The 23,651-nt window shown below is 39.7% G+C and overlaps 2 protein-coding genes across 2 annotated transcripts in view; one reads left to right on the plus strand and one right to left on the minus strand.

Moving 5' to 3' along the window:
- trip12 (thyroid hormone receptor interactor 12) overlaps positions 1 to 5,621 on the minus strand; it is a 63,673-nt gene extending 58,052 nt beyond the window's left edge. Inside the window, exons 1-2 of the mRNA XM_061719176.1 lie at positions 5,574 to 5,621; positions 2,980 to 3,047 (exon numbers count right to left, since the gene is read on the minus strand). The gene's annotated coding sequence lies outside the window, so the exon portion shown is untranslated. The remainder of the gene's footprint in view (positions 1 to 2,979; positions 3,048 to 5,573) is intronic.
- rasa2 (RAS p21 protein activator 2) overlaps positions 5,162 to 23,651 on the plus strand; it is a 32,967-nt gene continuing 14,477 nt past the window's right edge. Inside the window, exons 1-9 of the mRNA XM_061719186.1 lie at positions 5,162 to 5,279; positions 9,315 to 9,438; positions 17,359 to 17,462; positions 17,558 to 17,652; positions 19,701 to 19,777; positions 21,343 to 21,426; positions 22,069 to 22,141; positions 22,255 to 22,331; positions 22,804 to 22,905. Coding sequence (XP_061575170.1) covers positions 5,222 to 5,279; positions 9,315 to 9,438; positions 17,359 to 17,462; positions 17,558 to 17,652; positions 19,701 to 19,777; positions 21,343 to 21,426; positions 22,069 to 22,141; positions 22,255 to 22,331; positions 22,804 to 22,905 — 794 coding nt within the window. The 5' untranslated portion in view covers positions 5,162 to 5,221. The remainder of the gene's footprint in view (positions 5,280 to 9,314; positions 9,439 to 17,358; positions 17,463 to 17,557; positions 17,653 to 19,700; positions 19,778 to 21,342; positions 21,427 to 22,068; positions 22,142 to 22,254; positions 22,332 to 22,803; positions 22,906 to 23,651) is intronic.

Consider the following 23,651-nt stretch of genomic DNA (forward strand, 5'->3'; position numbering starts at 1 on the left):
GGTATAGTCAGGAGTGTAGCATGGAAGAGTTCAGCAAATGGGAGCTACAACAATTACCATGGTATTTAAAATGAAAAGATATAGGATGTGGCCATTTTAATATCTAAATATATATATATATATATATATATATATATATATATATATATATATATATATATATATATATATATATATATATGTATAAAACACGTATATGTTTAGCACAAAAAGCACATCCTCTTCATATTGGTCACTGCTGTGGGATGGCATCCCATTCTTCAACCACCCATGTGGTTGTGTTGGTCACTCTGGCACAAACGGCAAGCCCAAGCTGATCCCACAAGTGTTCAATGGGGTTGAAGACAGGGCTGCTGACAGGCCAGTTTATCCTCTCCACTCCCAAATCATGGGATCTGATTAAACCCGCTCCGTGGGGGTGAGCATTGTCATCTTCGAAGAAAAAGTTTCAGTACCCGACTGTGGAGATATGGATTACCACTGGTTGCAGAATCTCAATGTCGTTCTTTATTGAGATTGCCTCCCAAGATGACGAGTCTTGTTTTTCCAGTGAGGGAGGTGTTAACCCACACCATCACGCTGCCGCCACCAAAGATGTTACTCTGTCAGTGCCACAATTAGCATAGCATTCTCCATGTCTTCTCCATTTTTGGACCCTATGACCCAACTGCCGTAGGCAGGATCTGGACTGATCGCAATATCGTCCTGCAAATCCGTAGAAGACAACCTAAGTGCTGACAGGGTGAGGAAACGGTCTTCTTGAAGTGTCGTCTTCTTGGGACGCTTATTCCGTGGCCTGTCTCTGACATCCCTCATTGGGTTGGCAGAAAAGATTTTCAAATTTTTCCTGGGCGCAACTCTGCTCTACTAGTCATCCCACAAATGCATGTTCCTTACAAATGTGTTACCATTTAAAAAGGTAAATAAACAGTCTTCAGACGGTATAAGATTTATCGCCAAGAAGTATTGTCACAAAGAATAATTACCAAACACAAACCATGCAAACTAACAATCAAGAAGACAAAAAAGTTGTCTTAAGGGTCTGAAAACTATCTAAATATAGCGACAACGAGGTCCATGATGTTGATGTTACTTTCCGAATGGCTAAAGAACCACTACACCGCATTTTAGATGATTAATTCATTCGTTAATTATCAGAGCCCTCGTGCAACTTTTTTGTCTGCTTGTTTTTTAGTTTGCAAAAGGTCATTAACTGCTAATTTAGTGGCGTTTTTCGGGTATTATTGAAGACTTTAGGAGACTCAAACGGGAAAGCATGTATCATTCTTCACAGCCATCGGCAGCGGGTCCTGCTGTGGCTGTCTCTCTGTCCCAGGGCGCTCTCAGAAGGTCAGTCTTTATGCAGCAGCCGGAAAAATGTATTCATGCATTCATTTTCAGTAGGTTGGATTATTGCAATGGCATCTTTACAGGCCCAAGAAATCTATCAAGAAACAGCAGCTGATCCAGAACCTGCCGCCAGAGTCCTTACAAACACCAGGAAACTGGACCACATTACACCGGTCATGAAATCACTACACTGGCTTCCAGTGAGTCAAAGGATAGAGTTTAAAATCTTACTGCTGGTCTACAAAGCACTGAATGGTCTTGGACCAAAATACATGCTTGATCTGTTAGTTCCTATGAAGCTCCCAGACCCCTGAGGTTCATCTGGATCTGGTTTGTTGTGGTTCCCAAGAACCAGAACCAAGCAAGGTGAGGCAGCGTTCAGTTATTCTGCTCCTCACCGGTGGAACAAACTTCCTGTAGACCTGAGGTCTGCTCCAACTGTCAGCTCTTCTAAATCAGGCCTAAAAACATTAATGTTTACTCAAGCGTACTCCTAAATTAAATACTTATCTGCTGTACTCTACTGACCTTATTTTTAACAACTTGGGCTTTTTATCATTTTACCTCTTTTCTTATCATTTTATTTCATTTTATTTGTTATTTAAGCGTACTCTTAAATTAAATACTTTCTGAAAACCGTGAATGAGATGTGTACCTGCGGTACTCTACTGCCCTTAGTTTTCAGCAACTTGTGCTTTTAATTATTTTACCTTCTCTCATAATTTTATTTGTTATTTACTGTCTAATTATGTCATGCCACTTTTAATGTTGATGTAAAGCACTTTGAATTACCTTGTGTTGAATTGTGCTATATAAATAAACTTGCCTTGCCTTGCACTGTCCCAATGCCACTGAACAATAATATCCAATAATTAACTTAATAATTATAAAATTGATTCGATGGCGCTGCATTGGCCTGCAGTCAGGATGAATGGAGTTGATAACAGTGGTCATTGAAAGGGATTCTGGGGCTCGGTGAGGCTGGTCTAGGTGGATGAGGCTGGTGCAGGTTGCGACGTGCTGCCACTCCAACAAGGGAGCTGGTAGCCTCTCTCAATATGTCTGAGATGCTTTTAGTTTGTTCTTTCTATTTGTTAATGTTTTTATTGGTTTTTTGTTTTCTTCCGGCTTTCCTGTCCCTCATGAGTCCCTCATGTATTTATTTCATTGTCATATTCATTTATTTTATTCAATATTTATTAATGTAAGATGTTTTCAACTTTTTTGTATTATTTCATTGTCATATTCATTTATTTAAGTGAATATTTAATAATTTGAGTATTTATCTAATTTTGAATGAAACAGCATTAGTGGTTGTCAGCTCATTCACAAATAGTGATAAGCTGATGCTCACAGAAGCACGCTTTCAACAAAGGTTGTCCACTTAAGCACAGCTAGTAATTATGTCATTTGCATTTTATGGTTGTATTACAGCAAATTCAGATGTAAAGAATGTCAATGACACTTTGCAGTTCTAATCTACCTGAGCATGAAAATGAAACAGGAAATTGGGAGAGGATATCATTTAAAACACCAACATATCTTCAAGTTAATCACCACATGCAAAATGAATGAGCTACAGTCAGTTTTAAACCAATAATAGATAATAAAGGGTTATATGTTGCATACCTGACTACGTTTCAGGTACGCTGCTGCCATCAGGGAAGAGGATTACATCCATCCACAAGTGTCATTGCCTTGCAAGAGATATTGGAATGCGATATTACAAAGTTAGATACTGCTGTATATATAATATATCTACACTTGAAAATGTAGCAAAATTCCTAAACTGTGCACACAAACTTATCATATTAGGCATTTTTTTCAATTCATTATTCATTAAAGAGGGTCGTAAGCCAGATAAGACAGAGTTACAATTATATGTAGACACCTGTTCTATATAAAACCTTAATGGAGAGAAAAATGTGTCTAACATACAATGACAATTATGCGTCACATACACACATCCCAGGTCACCTCATGTACATTTTTTTTTCCTACAGACTCATTACTCCGGCACTTTAGAACCAACTTGTACATTTTTTCCTTTAATATGATTTGCTCTTTTGTATTGCACCAATCACTACAACAAATTCCTTGTGTGTGTTAAACCACTTAAATGTCTTTCTGATTCTGATTCAGTGACACAAAAAACTCAACCTGGCACATTTTGGATATTTGTAATTTGAAGTATCTCTTCTGAAAAAAATGTTGTCCTCTTTTATATCTTCGTGCTTGTCCCTGATGTTTGTGGGATAAAGTCAAGTGGGCTACTGACTCCTGGTAGAGCCGTGAGTGCTCATTAACTCATTTACATTTCATCTTTCACTCCGCAGCTAATATATACATACATGGGCAGCTAATTATATGTATGCGTGTGTGTGTGTGTGTGTGTGTGTGTGTGTGTGTGTGTGTGTGTGTGTGTGTATATGTATGTATGTATGTATGTATGTATGTATGTATGATGTATGTATATATATATATATATGTTTTGTGTGTGTGTGTGTGTGTGTGTGTGTGTGTGTCTGATTATGTGTGTAAGTAGATACATAGATATAGAGCAGATGGAGTTAATATAGAGATAGTATGGTGTAAATAAGTATATTTATATGAATATATATATGGGCATGTGTGTACAAATATATAGAAATATTCAACTGTGTGTATGTATGTATGTATAGGTATGTGTGTGAGTGTAATTACACTATATAATAATAATAATAATAATAATAATAATAATAATAATACTCTTGTTTAGCAGTGTGAGTACAGTGTGTGAGTATTTATAAATACGGGTTAAATGATTAGTAAATGGGGGTAGGACTAAATAAGTTTACACTTCTTCCTACTCCTTTTTTGCACATGTAAATTAAGATATCAAGTGTTAAAGGAGGAAATTCCTTGTTTTGTTGTTCATCTCTTGAATTGTTGTTTTTTACAAAAATAAAAAATCAAATCAAATCTTCAACGCTGACCTGAGTCCAGCTAATCACCCGTATCCTGAGATAAGCTGACTAAACTAGCTCTAAGTCAAAGTCAGTGGTCTCCTAAAGCCCTGTTGCATAATAACGAGCCGCCACACTGACAACCTCCACTCCCCCTCGACACTGCAGTGCTGCTGGAAACTGCTCCCTGATAAGGCTGATTTACGGTTCCGCGTTACACAAACGCAGAGCCTACGCCGTACCCTACGGCGTAACTCTGCGTCGATTTAACGCGGAACCATATGCTGCGTTCCATTTACCTCGGAAGTCGGAACTCGGAACTGGGAATAACGTCACAGCCGAGTTATCAACGTTCCAGTTAGAAAGTAGTTAAACAAGTCTGTAGTTCGCATATACCACATGAAAAATGTAAATTACACTATAGCAGCATATATATGCCGAACAATACTTGTATACGACTGATTTAGTGTGACCAAAACTAGAATGAAGTGCTACGAATTTTTACAGAGCTCTCTTCTACTGTTTACAACCGGGGCAGCCATCTTGGAATGTGAACTCGGGGGTGGTGAAGACTCTCCCACTTTCCCAGTGGGAGATCCCACTACGAGGGGCGTTCCAGTTGAAAATTCCGACTAGGAACTGGGAAATCCCCACTTCCGAGGACAAATGGAACGCGGCATTAATTCAGGCTTTACCGTCCATTAATGCTGGCGTGCACGTAAATCGACGCAGAGCCTACGGCGTAGGGTACGCGGCGACGCGCACTGTAGGCTCTGCGTTGGTGTAACGCGGAACCATAAATCAGCCTTAACGTGACGCAGCGGCGGGGCTGGCTCTGCTCCGCTCCTTGCTGCCCGCACTCACTCACTCACAAACGGATGTGATGATGAAGCAGCGCTGAGCCGCGACGACAGTCAGCTCGGACCATGGCGGAAGAGGACGACGCGGGGATTCGGGTTTTACAGAGTCTGCGGGGTAAAATATGTAAGTGTTGACTGGAGAAGCCGCCGTGCCGGGGACCAGGGAGAGGGAGAGGGAGGGGGGGTGTACTGAAAGAAACGCGGACCCTGCGGGAGCGGGGACCGGAGCCCGGACGAGGGCGCGGTGTGTTTGTCCTCCGACAGCCGAGATTGTGAAGTTAGAGCCGGGGTAGTCGAGCAGCCCGCTCCGCCGCTGCCTAGCCTGCTAGCGCACGCTGTTAGCCTGTTGTGAAATATCCCATTCACCAACGACTATTACTGAAGTCCCTCCAGCACACGCACAGCGTTTTATGCTTACCAGAAATGTGGCTTTATTTTGTCGAGTCGAGCCGCCCTGTGAGGTAAATTAGTGTGGGTGACTAAGGCTAGCGTCACCGAGCTAAACCATTCAGCTTTAAAGTTAGTCAGTGCAGGTGTACCGTCACATTCTGTGACCCTTCGCATTTTGTGACCCTTATAAACTGTAGGCGTGAATGTGTCTGGTACTTTCACTACAAGAAAACTGCTGCTCCATTGTATTTAAATGCAGACAAAACATTCTCTTACTAAAATTTTGACCAATATTTTTTTGTAATGCTCCGGTTTTCATAAATAACAGATGGGTTTCTTTTTATCAGAGGTGGAAAAAGTACTGAAAAATTGTAATTGAGTAAAAGTATCTTTACTTTGCTTAAATCCTACTCAAAGTAAAAGTAAAAGTACTCATCTAAAAATTTACTCGAGTAAAAGTACAAAAGTACTTCATTTAAAATGTGATTTGAGTAAAAGTTACTTTCAGTTATTTAATGCAAAAAAAGGATGAGTCACGAATCAAATCCAGCACAAGTTGTTTTAATTAACTTCGAGGCATATTAAAGTACACATCCACACTTGTAAAAGCTCAGCTGAGCTCAATAACATGATCCTTTTAGTAGTATTCAAACACAAAATAAAGTGCCCAATGCCCGCAGGATCCTGCTATTCACAATAAACCAAAATAAAATGCCCACAAGATTTACACCATAAATTTTGTACTCAGTAACGTGAGGGGGTTCAAATGTAGCGAAGTAAAATACTTGGGTCAAAATGTACTTGAGTAAAAGTAAAAATTACATATTTAAAAAACTACGTAGAAAATTACAAATTACTCATAAAAAGTATTCAATTACAGTAACGTGAGTAAATGTAATTTGTTACTTTCCACCCCTGGTTTTTATAAAGGTGTTTATTAACCCTGTTTTTATACTTTGTTACTACCACATTCGTAAATAATTAAGAAATCCAGAAAACATGATGTGAAAATCTGCTGTCTGTCATTAGCAGCACACACGAGGTACACAGAAATTGGTGTTACATTAGTCATTTTTGTAATTGCGGAATATTTTTTCTCTTGTATTTATAATGTTGACTGATATAAACACATTCTAGTCTCATGGCAAGTTGCCACTCCTCTCTCTGTTACTCTTGAAACGTTTTAATTTTATTCCTCACCATTAGATGTGACAGAAGATTTAAGCAAAAGAGAAAGGATTATACATTTTACTTGCTCAAGAAAATAACTTTTACAAGCAATAGTGAAACCATGAAAGGATCATCATAAACTTGTTTTAAGCAGTAATTTAAATCAGAAACACAGACTTTAATGTAAAAAACACCAGTGGCCAGAAAGACTCCTTGAACTGTGCTGATTCAGTGCCAGGCCACGAGACCCCTGTTTATGTAAAGATGTCTTTTTCTGCTCTCTTCAGAGGTTTTGCTACCTGCTTACATTTTGATATTCCAGTTACACAAGCTGAACTGGTTTCCTTTTTAATGCTATGAATATTTTGCAGAAGATTTGATAACACTCATCAATTAGACCGCACACACTTTTCCACCAACTCACTCAGTGTAAGGGTTTCAGATGATAATCATGTCATTGGTGTTTGTCATCTCAAGAAATTAAAGTAAGCTGCAGCTAGAAATTGTTGCCTGAATTAAATAATGTTACATTCAATTTGTTAGACCTTTTGATAAACATTTTGTTTGTAAAGCAGGGATAGACACAATCATAAGTAGCTATCAAACTACAATAACAATATGAATTTACTGTAAGGTGAATGTTGGCTAACAGTATGGGAGGCTTGTATACATAGGCAGGCACATAATAGGAAGGCAAATGTCAGTTTCACTACTATGAATTAATGAGAAAACAGTAAGCAGAACAAAATTGAGGAACTATCATGGCATGTAACTCGCATTGCAGTCTTGCGAAACTCAGTTCTTCCTTGTTCACATTTGGCCTTTTTCCTATCAGTGGATGTGGCATTCTGTGACAGTGAGTTCTTAAAACAGTGTTTAGCTGCTCCCCATACTTTAATGTATGGATTTATTTGCTTAGTTCTCACTTAGTAATGATCAGACAGTGTTCAGCTAAGATTTGTATTGTTTAGGCTTTCTTCCTCACCCTCGGGCCATGGATTTTAGTGGGTTACAAGTGTCTGTTTAGCATAAATGTTATGGAAGAGAAGAGATGATTGCAGGGTTTCTTGACTTAAGTTTGCCATATGTGTTTGTGGTTGTCCATATGTGCGCTCTACACCCACTGGGTCATCCTGGTGCAAGTGTACTAATAACCAGTGACTGTTTTTACTGGCTAGTACTAAGATTAGCCTGACTCCATTATTAATAGCCTGTTTAAAAAGCTGATCTCACTGGTGGCTTTTCTTAATGAGGTCTCTACCTGGGCTTAGGGTACCAATCCAACACTCAAATCCAAAGCTGTTGTTGCTCTTTTCACCCAGCAGTCTAATCCTGACTCAGTGGGACGCTACAGATAGTGCTGCATTCGTGAGACTGTTAGGTGCTCTGACAACTTGGCTTCAGCTTATATGACAGTGATTTGTTGCATGTTAAGTGTATGCTTTACACCCAAACCCCATTGTAAGTAATATGGGTCTGCCTGAGATGCATTGGATGTGGTGTGTGTATTATAAGGGTGTTTGTCATTTGTGAATCAGCGCTGTTCTGTCACAATTGGTTATGCTGAGGAAGTCAATGTTTCATGTTTTTAACCACATAAGAGTCTCAAGTCTACTTCAGCTACATCCGCTCTGCAGTTTGCCCTGACAACTGGCACTGTCCCCAAATGAGCATGAGGATGTCAAACATCAAAGGAAATCTTTAAAAGTGTTCTTGATATTGCTGGCATAAGTATTAGAATATCAGGATATGGTTGTACTGGGTCTGAGTCACTGACTACAATGCTCATTTTAACTTAAGGTCCCCATTTTTCCTTTTGTCAAATTGTGATTGAAATGTGGAATTAAGTCTGATTTTCAGAGCTATCTGACTTTTGTACTGGCTTTGTTTTGCTGCAGTGAGTTATGAAATAAAAGGGTGGAAATTTTGTTGTTTTTAAGAATTAAAAGTCAAATATTTACTTTCTGTTTTCAAAACTTCAAGTCAAATCAATGTTTGGTTTTGGCCATTTAAAACATCCTTAGGGGGACACGATTGAAGAATGTTGTAGTGATTAAAGTAGCACAAATGACTTTTCTTCACATTAAAACATCAGTTTCAGTTTCGTTTGAAGGAATACTGGTTTACTTCCTGGAAGCGTTGTCTATCTGGAAGTGTCTTTTGTCACCGCTGTCAGCAAAAACCAGGCAAAGTAACTTAGGAATCCCATCTCGGTGGGACAAGTGCACATTGGTTTATGACACTGTCATGTGTTACCATCGATGAAACTCACCAAACTACAATGGACATCTTGCCAGAGTTGACTGACTGACACAAGAAGGTGATTACAGAGGAGAAAATGAGAGAATGGCCCGGGCAAGAGATCAAACAAAAATAAATATTAGACAGTGTTGGAAAAGTATGTACACCATATGGGAATCCAAAATGCTAAAAATTGCAAAGCTTCCTTTGTGCTGCTTTAACAAACGTCCTTGTTATTGTCAGTGGTATTGATGACGACTATATAGAGAGCACCCCCAAAAACTGCTTTTTTAAGTAAGATTTCATTTGCCCTAACTGATATTATTCTGACCGTGATGGTTTCCTTTTGGTGTCACAGGTGAAGCTAAGAACCTGGGTCCGGTCTCGGGTCCAAATCGACAAAGGGATCTCTGTACATTTTGCACCATAAGTCTGGATCAGGAGGAAGTGTTTCGCACCAAGGTGTTGGATAAAAGCATCAGGTAGGCCGGATTGTGATGTTGATTACAATTTCAATCCCAATCAGATTTTTGTTTTACTACTATGTTTGAAAACATTCAAGCAAGCACAAAAATATGCCATATAGTTACTAACTGCATGGCATATTTTTGCTAAACATGTGTTTGTCTAAAGGGACATAATATGTAGATCTAAGGTTGTGAAACCCAAACAATGCATGTCTCGTAATGGTTTAGGGTAGGGAAATATGTGACGTTATATAGCAAACTTGCGTACATAAACTCTAGTTTATGATTGGCTTTAAAATTTAGATACCTTTTTGTAATGATCAAAAAAGTGACTGTACATTTGTAGTGCCAAAAATAAAAGTCTAAGAATATGAATGCAGCATGTCAAATGACAGCGGAATGATAAAACATGAAATGATCAAATTTAACATATAGTGTGAAATGTTATTGGAAAACCAGGGTGTCTTACAGAGTAGTATGTATCTTATAACAAACATGTGAAATATATGAAAGAAAATGCCCATATTTTCATTCAGAAGATCGTGATGTCAAAACCTTTGCTCGACATAAGCCATTGCACACATGTTCAGCTTGTCATTTGTGTAATTTCCTCTGCAGAGTAATTCTGAGTTCAGTAGTGAATCATTGTTAAAGTTGAAGATATGTAGTGTACTTTTCAAGCTGTCCAATTACAAAGGTTTTTATAACGCAACACAAACCTGAGGAGTGGCTATAATTCGTTAACTAATGCTTATCACTCTATATGTCGACTGATTTCTTTTTATGGTTTAAAGGCGTCGTTTGCCGTGGTTTTTACCTCAGTCTTTTTAGGCCGTGATCATTTTGTTTCAGCTGGTTATTTCAGTGTGAAATCATGTTAATCTGTTGTGCTTAAATTGAGACCTAACAATGTTTAACTTTAGATTTTTACTTTAAATGTTGCCTGTATCTGCTTGGATTATGTTTTTTCAATGGCCAGGAGAAGATAATATGAAAAGTTTAGTTTCAGTGACAAAGTTGATAGTCGCAAGCAAAATATGAGATAAAAGTTCCTCTGGATTTGAAGTAGGTGCCTGTAGCAGGGGGGCTAGTGCTACGGGGGCCGACCGACAGGACAGAGGACACAGGTTTTCAGTGCAGGAACTCCTTTTATTTCCGAGACACACTCTCACACGTGCTTCAGCCCCTTCACAGCAGACGAGAGACTCTTTCTGCTGTGCAGCCATGCCTTATCAAGGCTGGCAGGGTGGAGAGGTTGATTGGGGCCACCTGTGCCCCAATCAACCTGAGTGGCTGCAGCTCCTCCACCCTGCCACAGTGCCTAATCCTCTTGCATTAAATATAAGATCCAGTTTTACATTTGGCTGTTAACATTCTTGTCTACAAATTAAAGTTTGTTTTACAGATAAAATATCGAATTAAAGCTGCAAGCAGCGATGAACGGGCCCTCGCACCCTTGTGCACGTTCAGGCGTGCTGCAGTGGAAGCGCGTGTATGACTTGCATGTAGATTCTTCAGGCCTGGACATTTAGCGGGTGACACCACCCACGACTATCTATATCAAACCATTCAAAAGTTATGGCAGAAAGTAGAAACTATCAGATATCGACCAATCAGATGAAGCAGCGGGGCTAATTTCCAGCAATTATGTTCAAGGACTCAAAACTGAGTCCGATGACACCACCCACGAGTCTTTATCACAAACCATTCAAAAGTTATTGCAGAGAATAGGGACTATCAAATATGGACCAACCAGATGAAGGGGGGGGTGTGCTTTTTGGCGTCTAGCGTCGCCAAAGTAACGCTTTTGACTGAGAAAAGTAATGTGCGTCGTCGCATGATGGATACGCACATTTTGATGTATAACACACCTGGGTGCACGTTACGGTTCGGGCCGTATTAACTGCCGAAGGAATGGCATATATTGCTCCAAAATTACGCGATTAATTAAGAATGTTCAAAATGGCCGACTTCCTGTTCGGTTTCGGCCATGGCGCCAAGAGACTTTTCTTTAAGTTGCGACATGATACAGGTGTGTACCGATTTTCGTGCATGTACGTCAAACCGTATTGTGGGGCTTGAGGCACAAAGTTTTCTAGGGGGCGCTGTTGAGCCATTTTGCCACGGCCATTAATGCAAACCATTAAATATCAAATTTTTCGCCAGGCCTGGCTTGCGTGCAAAATTTGGTGACTTTTGGGGCACGTTTAGGGGGGCAAAAAGGCCATCATTTCGTCAGAAGGAAAATAATAACAATTCCTACAGATACAATAGGGCCTTCGCACTGTCAGTGCTCGGGCCCTAATTAAGCAAACAAATATAAAATACATTTGTATTTGCACATGACATGTAGAAACAGTTACACTTGGTACACTGGTGCCATTATACTGTCATGAAAAGAACATGTCTAATTTAAAATGCACGATTTGATTGTATAAAAGCTCTCAATACCTGTTGCCCTCATATATGCATATTCAAGAGGACACTGTATATTATGAGGGAATTCTGATTCTCTGAAATTAGCTACTTATCCAATTTACATTTTACAAGAAGTTCAGAGATGGGTACAGAAACCTGCAGAAATCTCTCTTGTTTCAGTGGAAACCTGGAATTAGATGGAATACCAGGTTTGGATGCATCACAAATTATTGGGAAGCTACTCACATGTCCAATTTGTTGTACATCCGGTTGTGAATATGGGACCGTCTTACTAAAGTATTTCACAAGTCTTCTTTTTTTTTGGATTACTCTTTGTTAGTGATTCAGACAATTAAGTGGTTCAGGATTGTATTGTGTCTACAGGAAGTGTGTCCTCCCCCTCTCTCCTCTGTCTTTCTCTTTCAGTGTGATGAACCATAGCCCGTTTATCACATCTAATATTCAACCAAATCGGGAACCCTGTTTACCTGATTCTTCTGCCGTACTTGAGTCATGTCTGCTGTATTTGCTGCCTGTCTGTAATTGCTGAAAGGCTGCATTGAAGCTTTAATTGCAGCTAATCCCAAGGATAAAGTAGACATGTTCAAACAGCTGTGGTCAAGAGCCTCTACCTACCGCTTGAGTTGTTTGGAAACCAGGATGACAACAGAGGAAAAGGTAGTTTCGTGGGTGTATGTTTGAATCTGTACAGAGAGAGCGAGGGGCGTACAAGTGCATACTTTTGTGATGTTGAGGAGTATGTGTGGGTGTACACTGCGTGCGTTGGCCAAGCCCTGTGTGAAAGTGTCAGGCAAGATATCTGAGACGCAGAAACTGCAGAGGAAAAATGTAGTGTAGGAGCTGTAGTGCCAGATTCTCAGCTATCATTATATGACTCTTTTATGGGGCCAGTTTCCTGATCTTGATTAAATTGTAAAATGTATATTAAAGGGGACCTATTATGGCATCTAATACCTATTTTAACAGGCCTTAAATGTCTTAAAAACAAGCTTTTGATTGTTTTTGCTAAATAAATTAGAAATTCAGCCTCTGAGCCATGTCTTTATCATCCCATTCTCTAACCTCATTATCTATGCGGGATTCTGAGTGGGCGGGGCTATGATAATGAGGCACTGTGCTGATTGGCTGCCTGAATGACGCGATACACCGCTACGAAAAAATGGCAGAAGCTCCAGCCGGTGGAGTTAGTTGTTGGTGTTCCGGCCAGAGTTAGTTGTGGGCGTGGTTTCACGCATCAGAGGCCAACCGATACGAAACGTAACGAAAGGGAGCAGAATCTGAACGGCTCGTAGATCCACATTACACTGGACGGCTCATCCGGACGGCTGTACAGACACTGCAGAATTTGTTTGCTCTCCTCCTTCTCTGAGTTGGCAGGCTGAGGGGAGACCACTTTATATATGTTAAAGCAAGAAAAAACCTGTTTTTCATAACGGGTCCCCTTTAAATATATGGGGTAAAATATCTAACTGCAGTATTTCTGACATACTGCAATTGTAATTTGATTTGGGGTAGACTGTTTGAAAGTCAAGCTTAAGCTCATTTCTCAATCTATATTTTTTTATCTTTGAAATGGCATCTGTGTGCCTCACTCATTGTCCCGTTGCCTATAATGTGCTTACAGATGTCGGCACATGTTCAGCGGGTTGCTTCAGGGAGTAGCAAAATACGCTATATATGTTTGAGATGCCTAAATAATTACACTTGTTTTTTGTTTGTTTTATCACCCCAAGTTTTGATTGAAAATCTATTCATCTTACAGCCCTGGATATACGACTCGTGTCTAATTGGCTCTTTGAAAAAAAAAATATATATATAAATTAGTTTTATAAATGCTAATTAAGCAACCACCAAGTCTAGACTATACAGTAGCTGTCTTTTGCATTGATGTTGCAATTTGAATTGAATTGAACTCAATTATACTTTTATAAGCTACAACAAACATTGGATCTACAGTTTCTGCTCCAACAGATGACTGTAGGGGAAATGACCGCCTTGACCACAGGCTTAAAGAAGATATGGAATGTCTTGTTGCACTTCAGGACCTAACCTCTCGCTCGCAAGTATGCGCTAGACCACAGGTGTCAAACTGAATCCCAGAAGGGCTGGTGTCCTGCATGTTTTAGATGTTTCACTGCTTTAACACACCTGATTCTAATTAATCATTGTCACCAGCTTGTCATCAAAGTCTGGATAGTTCTGTTCATGACACAGTCACTTGTATCATGGTGCAATGAAGCAGGGGAACATCTAAAACCTGCAGGGACACCGGCCCTCGAGGACTGGAGTCAGACATCTCTGCGCTAGACGAACCCTCAACATCTCTGTCCATTGATTGTGAATGGGGTGACATCAAGCTTTGTCAAACTGAGTTGTGGCTCCTGTGTGTAGTAGTGGCAGCATTTCTTTGGCAAAAGTTGGAGAATATTCACACTTAATAACAATGTTCAGCCAATCAAATTGTGGCTACACAGCTAGAGGTAGCTAATGCAATTCTACATGGGGGTGGGACTGTTTCAAAGCATGTTACTTGTGTTTGTGTTTTGCTGGTTGTTTATGGGGGGACAAAGGTACGACAGAAACAGCCAGCTTTGCTGCACCGCTGCTGTGTGAACTTCAAGATGAATGTCTGTCATCTTATTATTCTTGTACACAGCCTCAGTGTTGTCAGTAGAAATGGTGTTCTGTTTACTACCAATCCTCTCATTTTCCATGTAAATGTTCAAGACGAGGTGATTTTGTCCAACACCATGCTACAAACCAGCACTGACGGTCCCTAAGCTGTGGAGATATAAGTGTTTGAGGTAGGAGTTGTAGTGGAAGTGTGAGCAGGGTGAAGAGAAACAGCGTTCTGTAGTGCACTAGGGTTTATGATCACCAGACAGACACACAACCTTTTGGTCACACAGTTTGTGGTGTCAGGAGGTCCGGGAGTCCCGACTGAATATTTTCAGTCTTCTTTTCGTGACATCGTGACAAGGTGGTGCAATACAATAAGACACATATTTTTGATATGATATGAAACACCACAAGGCAGTGAGAATGATGTGACGCAAGTGGAAAGAAAAGATAGCTAATGCAGCCATGACACTGCAACAGTGCTAGATGGGCACAATTGTACGCAGAATATCTTTCCATTCCTAGGTCACTTGGGAGACATCCACATGGAATCTAACCTGGCTCACTTGGTTCTCACTGCCTTATGTATTGCAAAGAAAACCATTCTAATGAACTGGAAACAAAAGTCCAATCTATGTATTAATCAATTTAGGAATCTTCTGTCAGATCATATTAATGAGATAATGTCTGCCTCCACTAAACATAATTCGGCAGAACTGCATTCTCTCTGTTCCCCGGGGAGTGGGGGTGGTGGGGGTCATCGTGGTGACCCCCATCGTGGCCTTGGGGGTCTAATGGGGGGGGGGGGGGGGGGGGGGGTTACCCCGTGGCCTGGGCTGGGCGTCTCCGAACGGTTACGGCTGGGCTGTGGGCTTGGGGGTCCCGCTCAGAGGGCCCGGCTCTGCCTGGGTGGGGGGGCATTGCTGCCTTGAGCCGTTGTCGCTGGGCGGGGGCCGCGCCCCCCCTCTCCCCCGCAGGCCACGCCCCAATTCTGCACCCTTCCACTATATAGATAGATAGATAGATATCTGTCTTAATTGCATTACGGTACTTATAAATACCTTGGTGATTATTGTTTTTTTTGTAGATCATTGCTGATGTCATTCCTTTTTTAATATTCTGTTAATAAACACCTGAATGCTCCAAACCACCTAAATTTCACATTTTAGAGACATGATTACTCTTACTAATGATCAATTTATCAAGGTTATTTGATTGGTAACTCCAGACTGCTTTCTATAATTTCTATGGGAAGAGTAACGCTGTATGTATTATTGTATTTACCTCGTTTCAGCACCTGGTAAAACCCACATGATTTTATATTTTATTACATTTTGACATGTAGTTGCGTCTACATTTTATCAACTGAGTTTCTGAGTCTGAGATTTTACCAGTGGAAATTATTTAAGAAGTGCAGCATCCAAACAAGCATGAGAAAATATGTCAAAAATCTGTGTTTAAAAAAAAAAATATTTTTTTGTTTTGTTTTTGTGTGGCAAAGAAGCAATACATGGTATGGCTGGTGCTAATGCATCAAGTAACCGGGCCGTGACATTAATGAATGTAAAATAATGACCATGTCTGGACAGATGCAAAAAGCCTCCAGTCTTTGTCAGCCAAACTTGCTTTTGCATTGAACAAATGAGGATTGCAGTTTTCCTGAAAATATAAAAAGTTCATCAAGCCGAATATTTTTTTTCAGGCTGTTGCACAGGTGGTACATCGACAGGCAGCATATGTTGCTGGGGTGGTGCTTAACCCAAATTTGGTTGAGCAAAGATCAAGCTGTTTTTTTGCAGTCCCGTTCATGAAGTATGTGCCGTGCATTTGGCTACAGAAGCTTGAGCCGTCAGTTTTTATGCCAGATCCTACCAAGCAGTCTGTCCCATACTGAGCAGAAGATATCCAAATGTCTTTGCTGTGAGGATAGGTTATGCAGCGTTGTAGCTCATGCTGTCTTAAATTTTGTATTTTTACATGTTTTCAGGTCTTTAACAGGCATGGTTAGTTGGATTTTGAACTTCTAAATTTGCCAATTAGAAGTATGGCTAGTGGTCTGTCCCTAGCCATACTGTCCCCTTTTTTATTTTGTCTCTTCTTCAAATTCTTTCATGTAAATATTGCAAAATATGCGTTCAGTATGTCATAGCCCTGAGATTTACATTGTATACAGTAGTTGTCTTGCGTGAATTATACACTCTCAGCCACATATACAGACAGTGACCACAAAGGTTTTAGGGGAGTGGATGGTAATGCTTACGGATTTAAATCTCAACGTATCAAAAACATTTCTCACCGTCTGAGTCACAAACGCATGGTGCAATGTCCTCCCTCTGCTCACATTCTTCCTTTTCCACTACATTTTTCTGTGGTTATTCTCATATATCTCATCTATTCATTGGAAAGATCTTAAAATGGGGGGGGGGGGGGGGGGGTTCCTTCATCATTTAGGGAAACAAATACTGCCCTTCACCCCGGTTGGTGTCATCATTGAAACACAAAAGAAATATGTTTTGTGATGTTTTTGATTTAGTGATTTCATTATTAGTCTGTATAGAATAAGTTGGATCAACTCCATGAATCTGCACTCTTAAACATCTGTTTGATAGTGGTTGCAGCTCATTTGGGGGGTTTTAATTTAGCTGTGCTGCTTGCTGTCCTTAAAGCCACGTCCACTAAATACATACCGGTAGTTAAATGTGACTTAATGTGTAAACTGAAATTCAAGGAATCAAGAGTCACATTTGAGGGAATGAAAATGTTTATAGTGTGTTTACTATAATAGTGAGATCATCTGATCTATTAATGGTGTTGGATATTTCTTTTCTAACCATATAAAAAAAATGATAGTTTTTTTTTATCTGCTTTTATTCACAGCCCCTTCTATGGAGAGGACTTCTACTTCGAGATCCCGCGGCCATTTCAGTGTTTATCCTTTTACGTTTATGCCAAGGGCGTTTTCCAAAGGGATTTACCTGTTGGTAAGTTGCTTTCAGACATAAATGAGTATACTTCCTTATCAGAGTGGGTGTGTTGTTGTTGTTGTTGTCTTATACGCATGTCTCTGTCTTTTCAGGCAAAGTGTCAATCCGGAAGGATGATCTATGTAAATATAGCGGAAAGGAGCACTGGTGTAGTCTGCAGCCAGTCGATCCAAACTCAGAAGTTCAGGTGATTTCTAAAAATGAATTTTTTACTCATTCTTTGTTTTTTTGCATTTGCTTTAAATGTTATCGTTTTTTTTTCGTTGTTGGTATTTTAATTATAAATGATAAAAGTGCAACACCAAGCTCACCACGGTCTAAAATTAACACAAATAAATAATTTCTATGAAACGTTTTTGCGCCACAGCAGGATGTGAGCACAGCTTTTTCAGTTGACACCGACTCTTTAAAAAAAAAAGGCTTTAACAAAGAATCAAAGTAGCTTTTTTGCCTCGACTTAGAATGAACCTTTTTCAGCATCATGTTAAAATATAACTAATAGTGCATGTGTTTATTTGGGGTCAGAGCTATCACAGTTATAGAATTTTAGTTGATCGTTAATTACAAATAATTCTAATTAATGTATTTTTCTTATTTGAATCACTCCATGACATCATTGTAGCATGAGCCATATTTAATGTCATATTTAACACAATCCCTATAACTTGTATAAAATACAGTCCATTCTTATATTTTCTCAAAATAATCTTTGCACATGGCAGATTTGTCACATTTGCAACTGAAAACTTGAGTGTAGCAAGATAACATCTTTTTAAAAAGGTATGAACTCGATTTGTCATTCAACTTCATCAGATAGTGGAAGCCGTTGTCGATGTATATCGTTCCCATTCGTTTCACAGCTTTACAAACTGAAACACAATTATGTGAAATAATTTCAGTTATATGATTAAATGATGATTTTGACAGGCCTAGGTGTGGTGGTGGTGGAGGAAGCTGCAGCATATCACTACTGCGATGGTGCCTTTCTGTAACTAACATGTTGACTCTATCTGCCATTAGCCCACGCCAGTCTATTCTGGGTTTGCACTGCTCCACTGATTCACTCACAAGTACACACTTTTGACTGCAAAGTTACATCAGTGAGTGATGGAGGTGTTGATACAAAGACTCTGGTTTGTTTTTGTAGCCAAACAGAGGCTGTGCATGCATTCCATGAGTCTGTTATTTAATAAGGAAAGCTATAATGTTTTCAGTTTATCTAATTCACTTGACCATAAACTGGAAGTAAAGGCTTGTAGTTGACATGTGATTTATTAGCTGAAAATCTGGACTTGTATGGGCCCCTGTAAAGTAGTTCTGTCGGCTTAAAGGCCCATGTTGCATGAGAAGGAAGTACTTGCCATTTCAGCCAAGTTCTTAATTGCAGAAACAGAGTGCAAGTGTGTGCGGGGGCGTTTTGTTTAGCTCCCTTTTTCTCTCTGACACTTCCGAAGGCGAGACCTGCAACCTTCACCACATCCGACCCTGTAAAATTGACAGCTGTTTGTGGCTCTCGTCTTAGATCTTCACATCCATTAATCAAAAACTAGATGAAACGTGACGCAAAGCAGCAGGTCTTTTTCTAAAAGCACACAGGATTAAGGAGCAGGGCTATAATAATTTTAATAAACAATCACTTGTCTTGAACTACCCCAATATGCCTATGCAAAACATAAACACGTTTCCTGTTAGGTAAGGGAAGTTTATCGATATTGCTCAATTCATAACCATAGGCATGGTGCTTTTTAACATGTACAAAGATAAGAACACAGATTAAATAGATTAAAAGTGATGTACAAGAACATGGTGAGTTAAAAAAAAAAACTCGTTTTGTGTTCTCAGTGCCATGTTTGGTGTAGAGAACGAGGATTGAACAAGATGACAGGATCAAAAGGGCATAAATCTATCCATCATTGAGTGAACCTGTTCAAATGTAGAAAAATAATCAGGGAATATGATATATCTGTTTGTTTTCACAGAAAAATTAAAATAACAACAGTAGTTATGCTGATAAGAGTTCATTTATGTCAGATGATTACACAGTAAGAGATATGTGAGCTGGTCCATCTTTACATATCTGTAGTGGCGGAACCCGTATTTTTGTCTTTTGAAACCTGCACAATAGTTAGGATTTGATTTGAAACATTTGACTTGTCTAGGTTTAAGATTGACATCATTTAATTTGCACGTTCACTTGTAATTTATCAAAACGTGCTCTCTGCATTTGCCCCACAGGGTAAGGTTCACCTTGAGATGCGACTGAATGAAGTGATCACGGAGAACGGCACAGTGGGTCAGCACTTACTGGTCCGGTAAGTACCAATATATGAAGTATTTCAGATGCTACAAGTTGACTTTTGAATGTGTAAGCTTGCAGGTAATTTCAGATCTTGGTTGATGTCAGAGCTCATGCTGTTTACGTATGTCGTCGCCACCGCCCCCCCATTCATACTTGAAGCTCTGCGTTGTGGAGGAAGTGATGGTATCTGAGCCGGAAGCCTGCACTTCTCACACTTCAGCCGCTGTGGTTTTCTTCTGCAGTCATTCACTGTTAACTCAGATTGTTTGCTTGAACTGTTAATGTGCTGACTGTTGGTTCTCACCACCAGTGCCACACACACATTTGCATGCTCCTGTTTTACTGCATCAGACAAGATGGCAAAGTTAAGCTAAGATTTAGTCTCATCTCAGTACACGCACACCTTCAACCATCCTGCTCTGCTGCAGTGTGATCAGTCACTGTAAATTCTCAAAACAGAGCAAGATAAAGTAATACAGAAGCATAGGGAATGCTATAGGGAATATCGTCATGACACTCTGGAAGACTATAGACAAACATCCTGAGATGCGGTTACTTCACGTTTCCCTCAGGCCTCACTTAAAGATGAGCTGAATTCATTCTTATACTCTGGTGACTCTTGCTTAGCAGCCACATCCTGTTTAGGGGACCTACAGTGTCTGTTTGTCATCGCCTGAAACACTGGTGAGGAAAGGTATCAGTCCCTGTGTGACTCAGGCCAAACATGAGGGCAAAGCACAACTTCTAAATGAGGACCGTAGCAGATACACAACTCTGTGCTATTTTATATTAACTTACACTTTCTAATGCATACTTGCTGGACAAATGGGGACCTGCATCCTCATTTTTAAGTTGATCATAACTGATGCTTTGTGAACAAAATGTTTTGTATTGGTTGTTTTTGTTTTTAATGTGTCATGCATGGATTAACCCCTGAGTCTTGCAGCATTAGTAATGTTATTTTGAATTTCATGCACAAGTGTGTGTGTGTGAACTGCTTGTTCTGTAGTGGTATGTGTATGTTTCCTTAGGGGAAACTTTCAGTGCATAACTTGCTTAAGATTGATGTTTTTGAAAGCATATATTGTTTCTAAAACTGCTTTGCAAGTAAAGTTTACTCCTTTCCTGCCATTTTTTTTTTCTTTTTTTTTCACTTGTGGTAGTGCAGATCATAGAGAGTTATTAGTAATGACATTTCCACCAAGCTCCTGTTGAACCACCAACAAAGTATTTACCTTTTATGGTAACATGACGCTGCAAAAACTCATCCCCCCCAAGGTGTGTACTTCGGTGAAGACTGACAAAACATGACTGTTTGAAATTTTGACGGGTGACAAACCTGTCAAAATTTCAAACAGTCATGTTTTGTCAGACATTTACGATCCACTTACGGGTTCAGAATGGTGTAATAACTGATGCTAACTATCTGCATTCTTTTTTCCCCCCTTTTTTTTAATTAGTGATGAAGGTGATATGTGATTTCGCTTTTACGAAATAATTTTTATTAAAATCTTGGGATGTTTTGCCTCTGCCGGGCAGTTTTACTCATTGTCTCCTTGTGTTTCTGACTGGTTGTAGGATAATCGAGTGCAAGGAGCTGCCTTTGATCAGTGGACAGAACTGTGACCCCTACGCCACTGTGTCACTTGTTGGACCTGCCAGGTGACTTTAGAGTATAGATATAATAATGTTAAATGTAAATTTTAAGATCAGCTGGGGCTTTTTTTCAATCTTTTTCTGTTTATTAAACTTTTTTTTTTTTTTTTATCAAATGCGAAACAAAGAAAAAAAAACAACATGAAGGTATTACTGTTATGAATCAGCAGTCTGTTGCCTTTCTCTCTAATAGTCATCACCTGCTGCAAAACACATAGGTATATGTATACAGTCTTAAAATACTGAATAGTATTTCTAAATTAAAAGCTATGAGACTCATTGTGTTTACTTTTCATGGATATCAATATATAAAACATGCATCACCTGGCAATGTTACATTACACACTATGTGTCACCTGTGAAGATGTCCTACTATTTAGGGACCTGAAATTTTTTGAGCTACAGTGCAGTTGAATTGAAAGAGCAGGCTTGAAATATTCTCCCGAATTTCAGCCCCTGCTTGTGTTTTTCCTCCAGTGTGGACTCTGTTAGAGCTAGTAAGACTACAGTGAGTTAGTAATGTCAGAGGAGCTGCATAATCATGTACCTGCAGTAATTCACATCTGAATGTGCATATCCTTTTCTAATTAAGTAATATCAGTGAAATAGGAATTTGAAATGTTTAATTTCTGTGTTGTTCGATCTCAGATCAGACCAAAAGAAAACAAAAGTAAAGAAGAAAACCAGCAACCCTTCTTTTGAAGAAACCTTCTCTTTTGAGGTAAGTAGTGCAGTATTGGACATATTGATGATATTTGAAAAGAGACTATTTTAAATGCATTGTAATTATTAGGAAGCTCGTTCATAAATTAACCCTGACATGTTCATCCGCAGGTCACGCGGCCCAGCAGCTACTCTAAAAAGTCTAATTTCCAGGTGGAGGAGGAGGACATTGAAAAGCTCGAGATCAAGTGAGTTTTCATTTCATCCGCTCTGTGGACGTCTGTCTTGCCCCGCTCTGTTTGTAGCTGCAAAAGAAGGAAAAGAAAAAAGAAATGTGTTTAGCACGTGAGAGCAAAAAAGTGAATTTGAATCTGGTGTGTTCTGACTGCTGATAGAGAGCCTTGTTTCTGGCTAAGGATATGTGGGGCGTCCATCACAGTGGACTCATAGCTCACTGGGTAAGACTAGTCAGATCCGAAGGTAAACACTCATGCATGGTTTTCAGGTTTGGATTTGAGGTGGTGTCATTGCACGGGTATTGTAATGGTTCTTACTCGCTGAGTTGGCAAGCACCACTTAGTTTTGACTAGATTTTACCACCTTAGGCAGGTTATGTTTTGTGCTGAACACACATGACGGCTGCAGTTGTGCGTGACATGAGTTTTAGTTTACTTGACTGTGTTCATCTCTTATGTCAACTGACATCCTCTGTTTTTGCAGAGTGGATCTGTGGAACAACGAGAATCTGGCGCAGGATGTGTTTCTGGGTGAGACTCGAGTGCCCGTCAAGATCCTGCGAAATGACCTAATGCACAAAGCTTGGTAAGGACTAAACAACGATGGAAATCTTTTGTTGTTGTTGTTTTACTCAGGTAGAAAGGGAAACAACAAATATAGATTATTGTTTTTTGGAATACCACACATTTACAGCTCTTGGAAATTGTAGAAAAGCTTCTCTTGTAACACCAGACCTCAGATTTTCTCCATTCTCTCGATCTATCTATCTTTCTTTCTTTTTCTTTTTTTTAAATCACATTTTGGACTTTGTGGGAAAGGTTGTCTTCTTTGACTGTGTAAAGCAGACAGTCAGATGTGTCCCTCTTAAGAAATGTCAGTGTTTGCTTTCATAAGTAAAATCAAAATATCATTGCTTGATCCCAATTGTTGTACCTAAATCAGATCTTCGCAGGTTTGAGCCTGAGCCTCTTGCTTTGGTGCTGTGCTGGAACGCCATTTTACATTTTCTTAGGACAACATGTACTGCCAAGCTTTCTCAGTCGCTGCAAGGTGACTTGAAAAATCCCCGCAGATTTGTGTTCAGCAGGTTTTTCCTTTTTGTGTTGATGTGTCCCAGGCTTGTGTCAGAGTAGATGATGCAGAATAATGCCAGATAGCAATCTGTTGGTACATGAAGGCTCTGAGTGTAATGCGTGGGTGGCTCTTTGCATGGTGGCAGAACCTCATGTCCTGTGTTTATGCTGGAAGTGGTCCATGTTGCATTCAGAAAAAAAAACACTTGTCTAGCTTCAGAAAGTCAGCCCCGGACATCTGCTGCGGTGCCCATAGTA

Source organism: Cololabis saira, chromosome 4 (genome assembly GCF_033807715.1).
Source record: "Cololabis saira isolate AMF1-May2022 chromosome 4, fColSai1.1, whole genome shotgun sequence".
In the NCBI taxonomy this organism is placed as follows: Eukaryota; Metazoa; Chordata; class Actinopteri; order Beloniformes; family Belonidae; genus Cololabis; species Cololabis saira.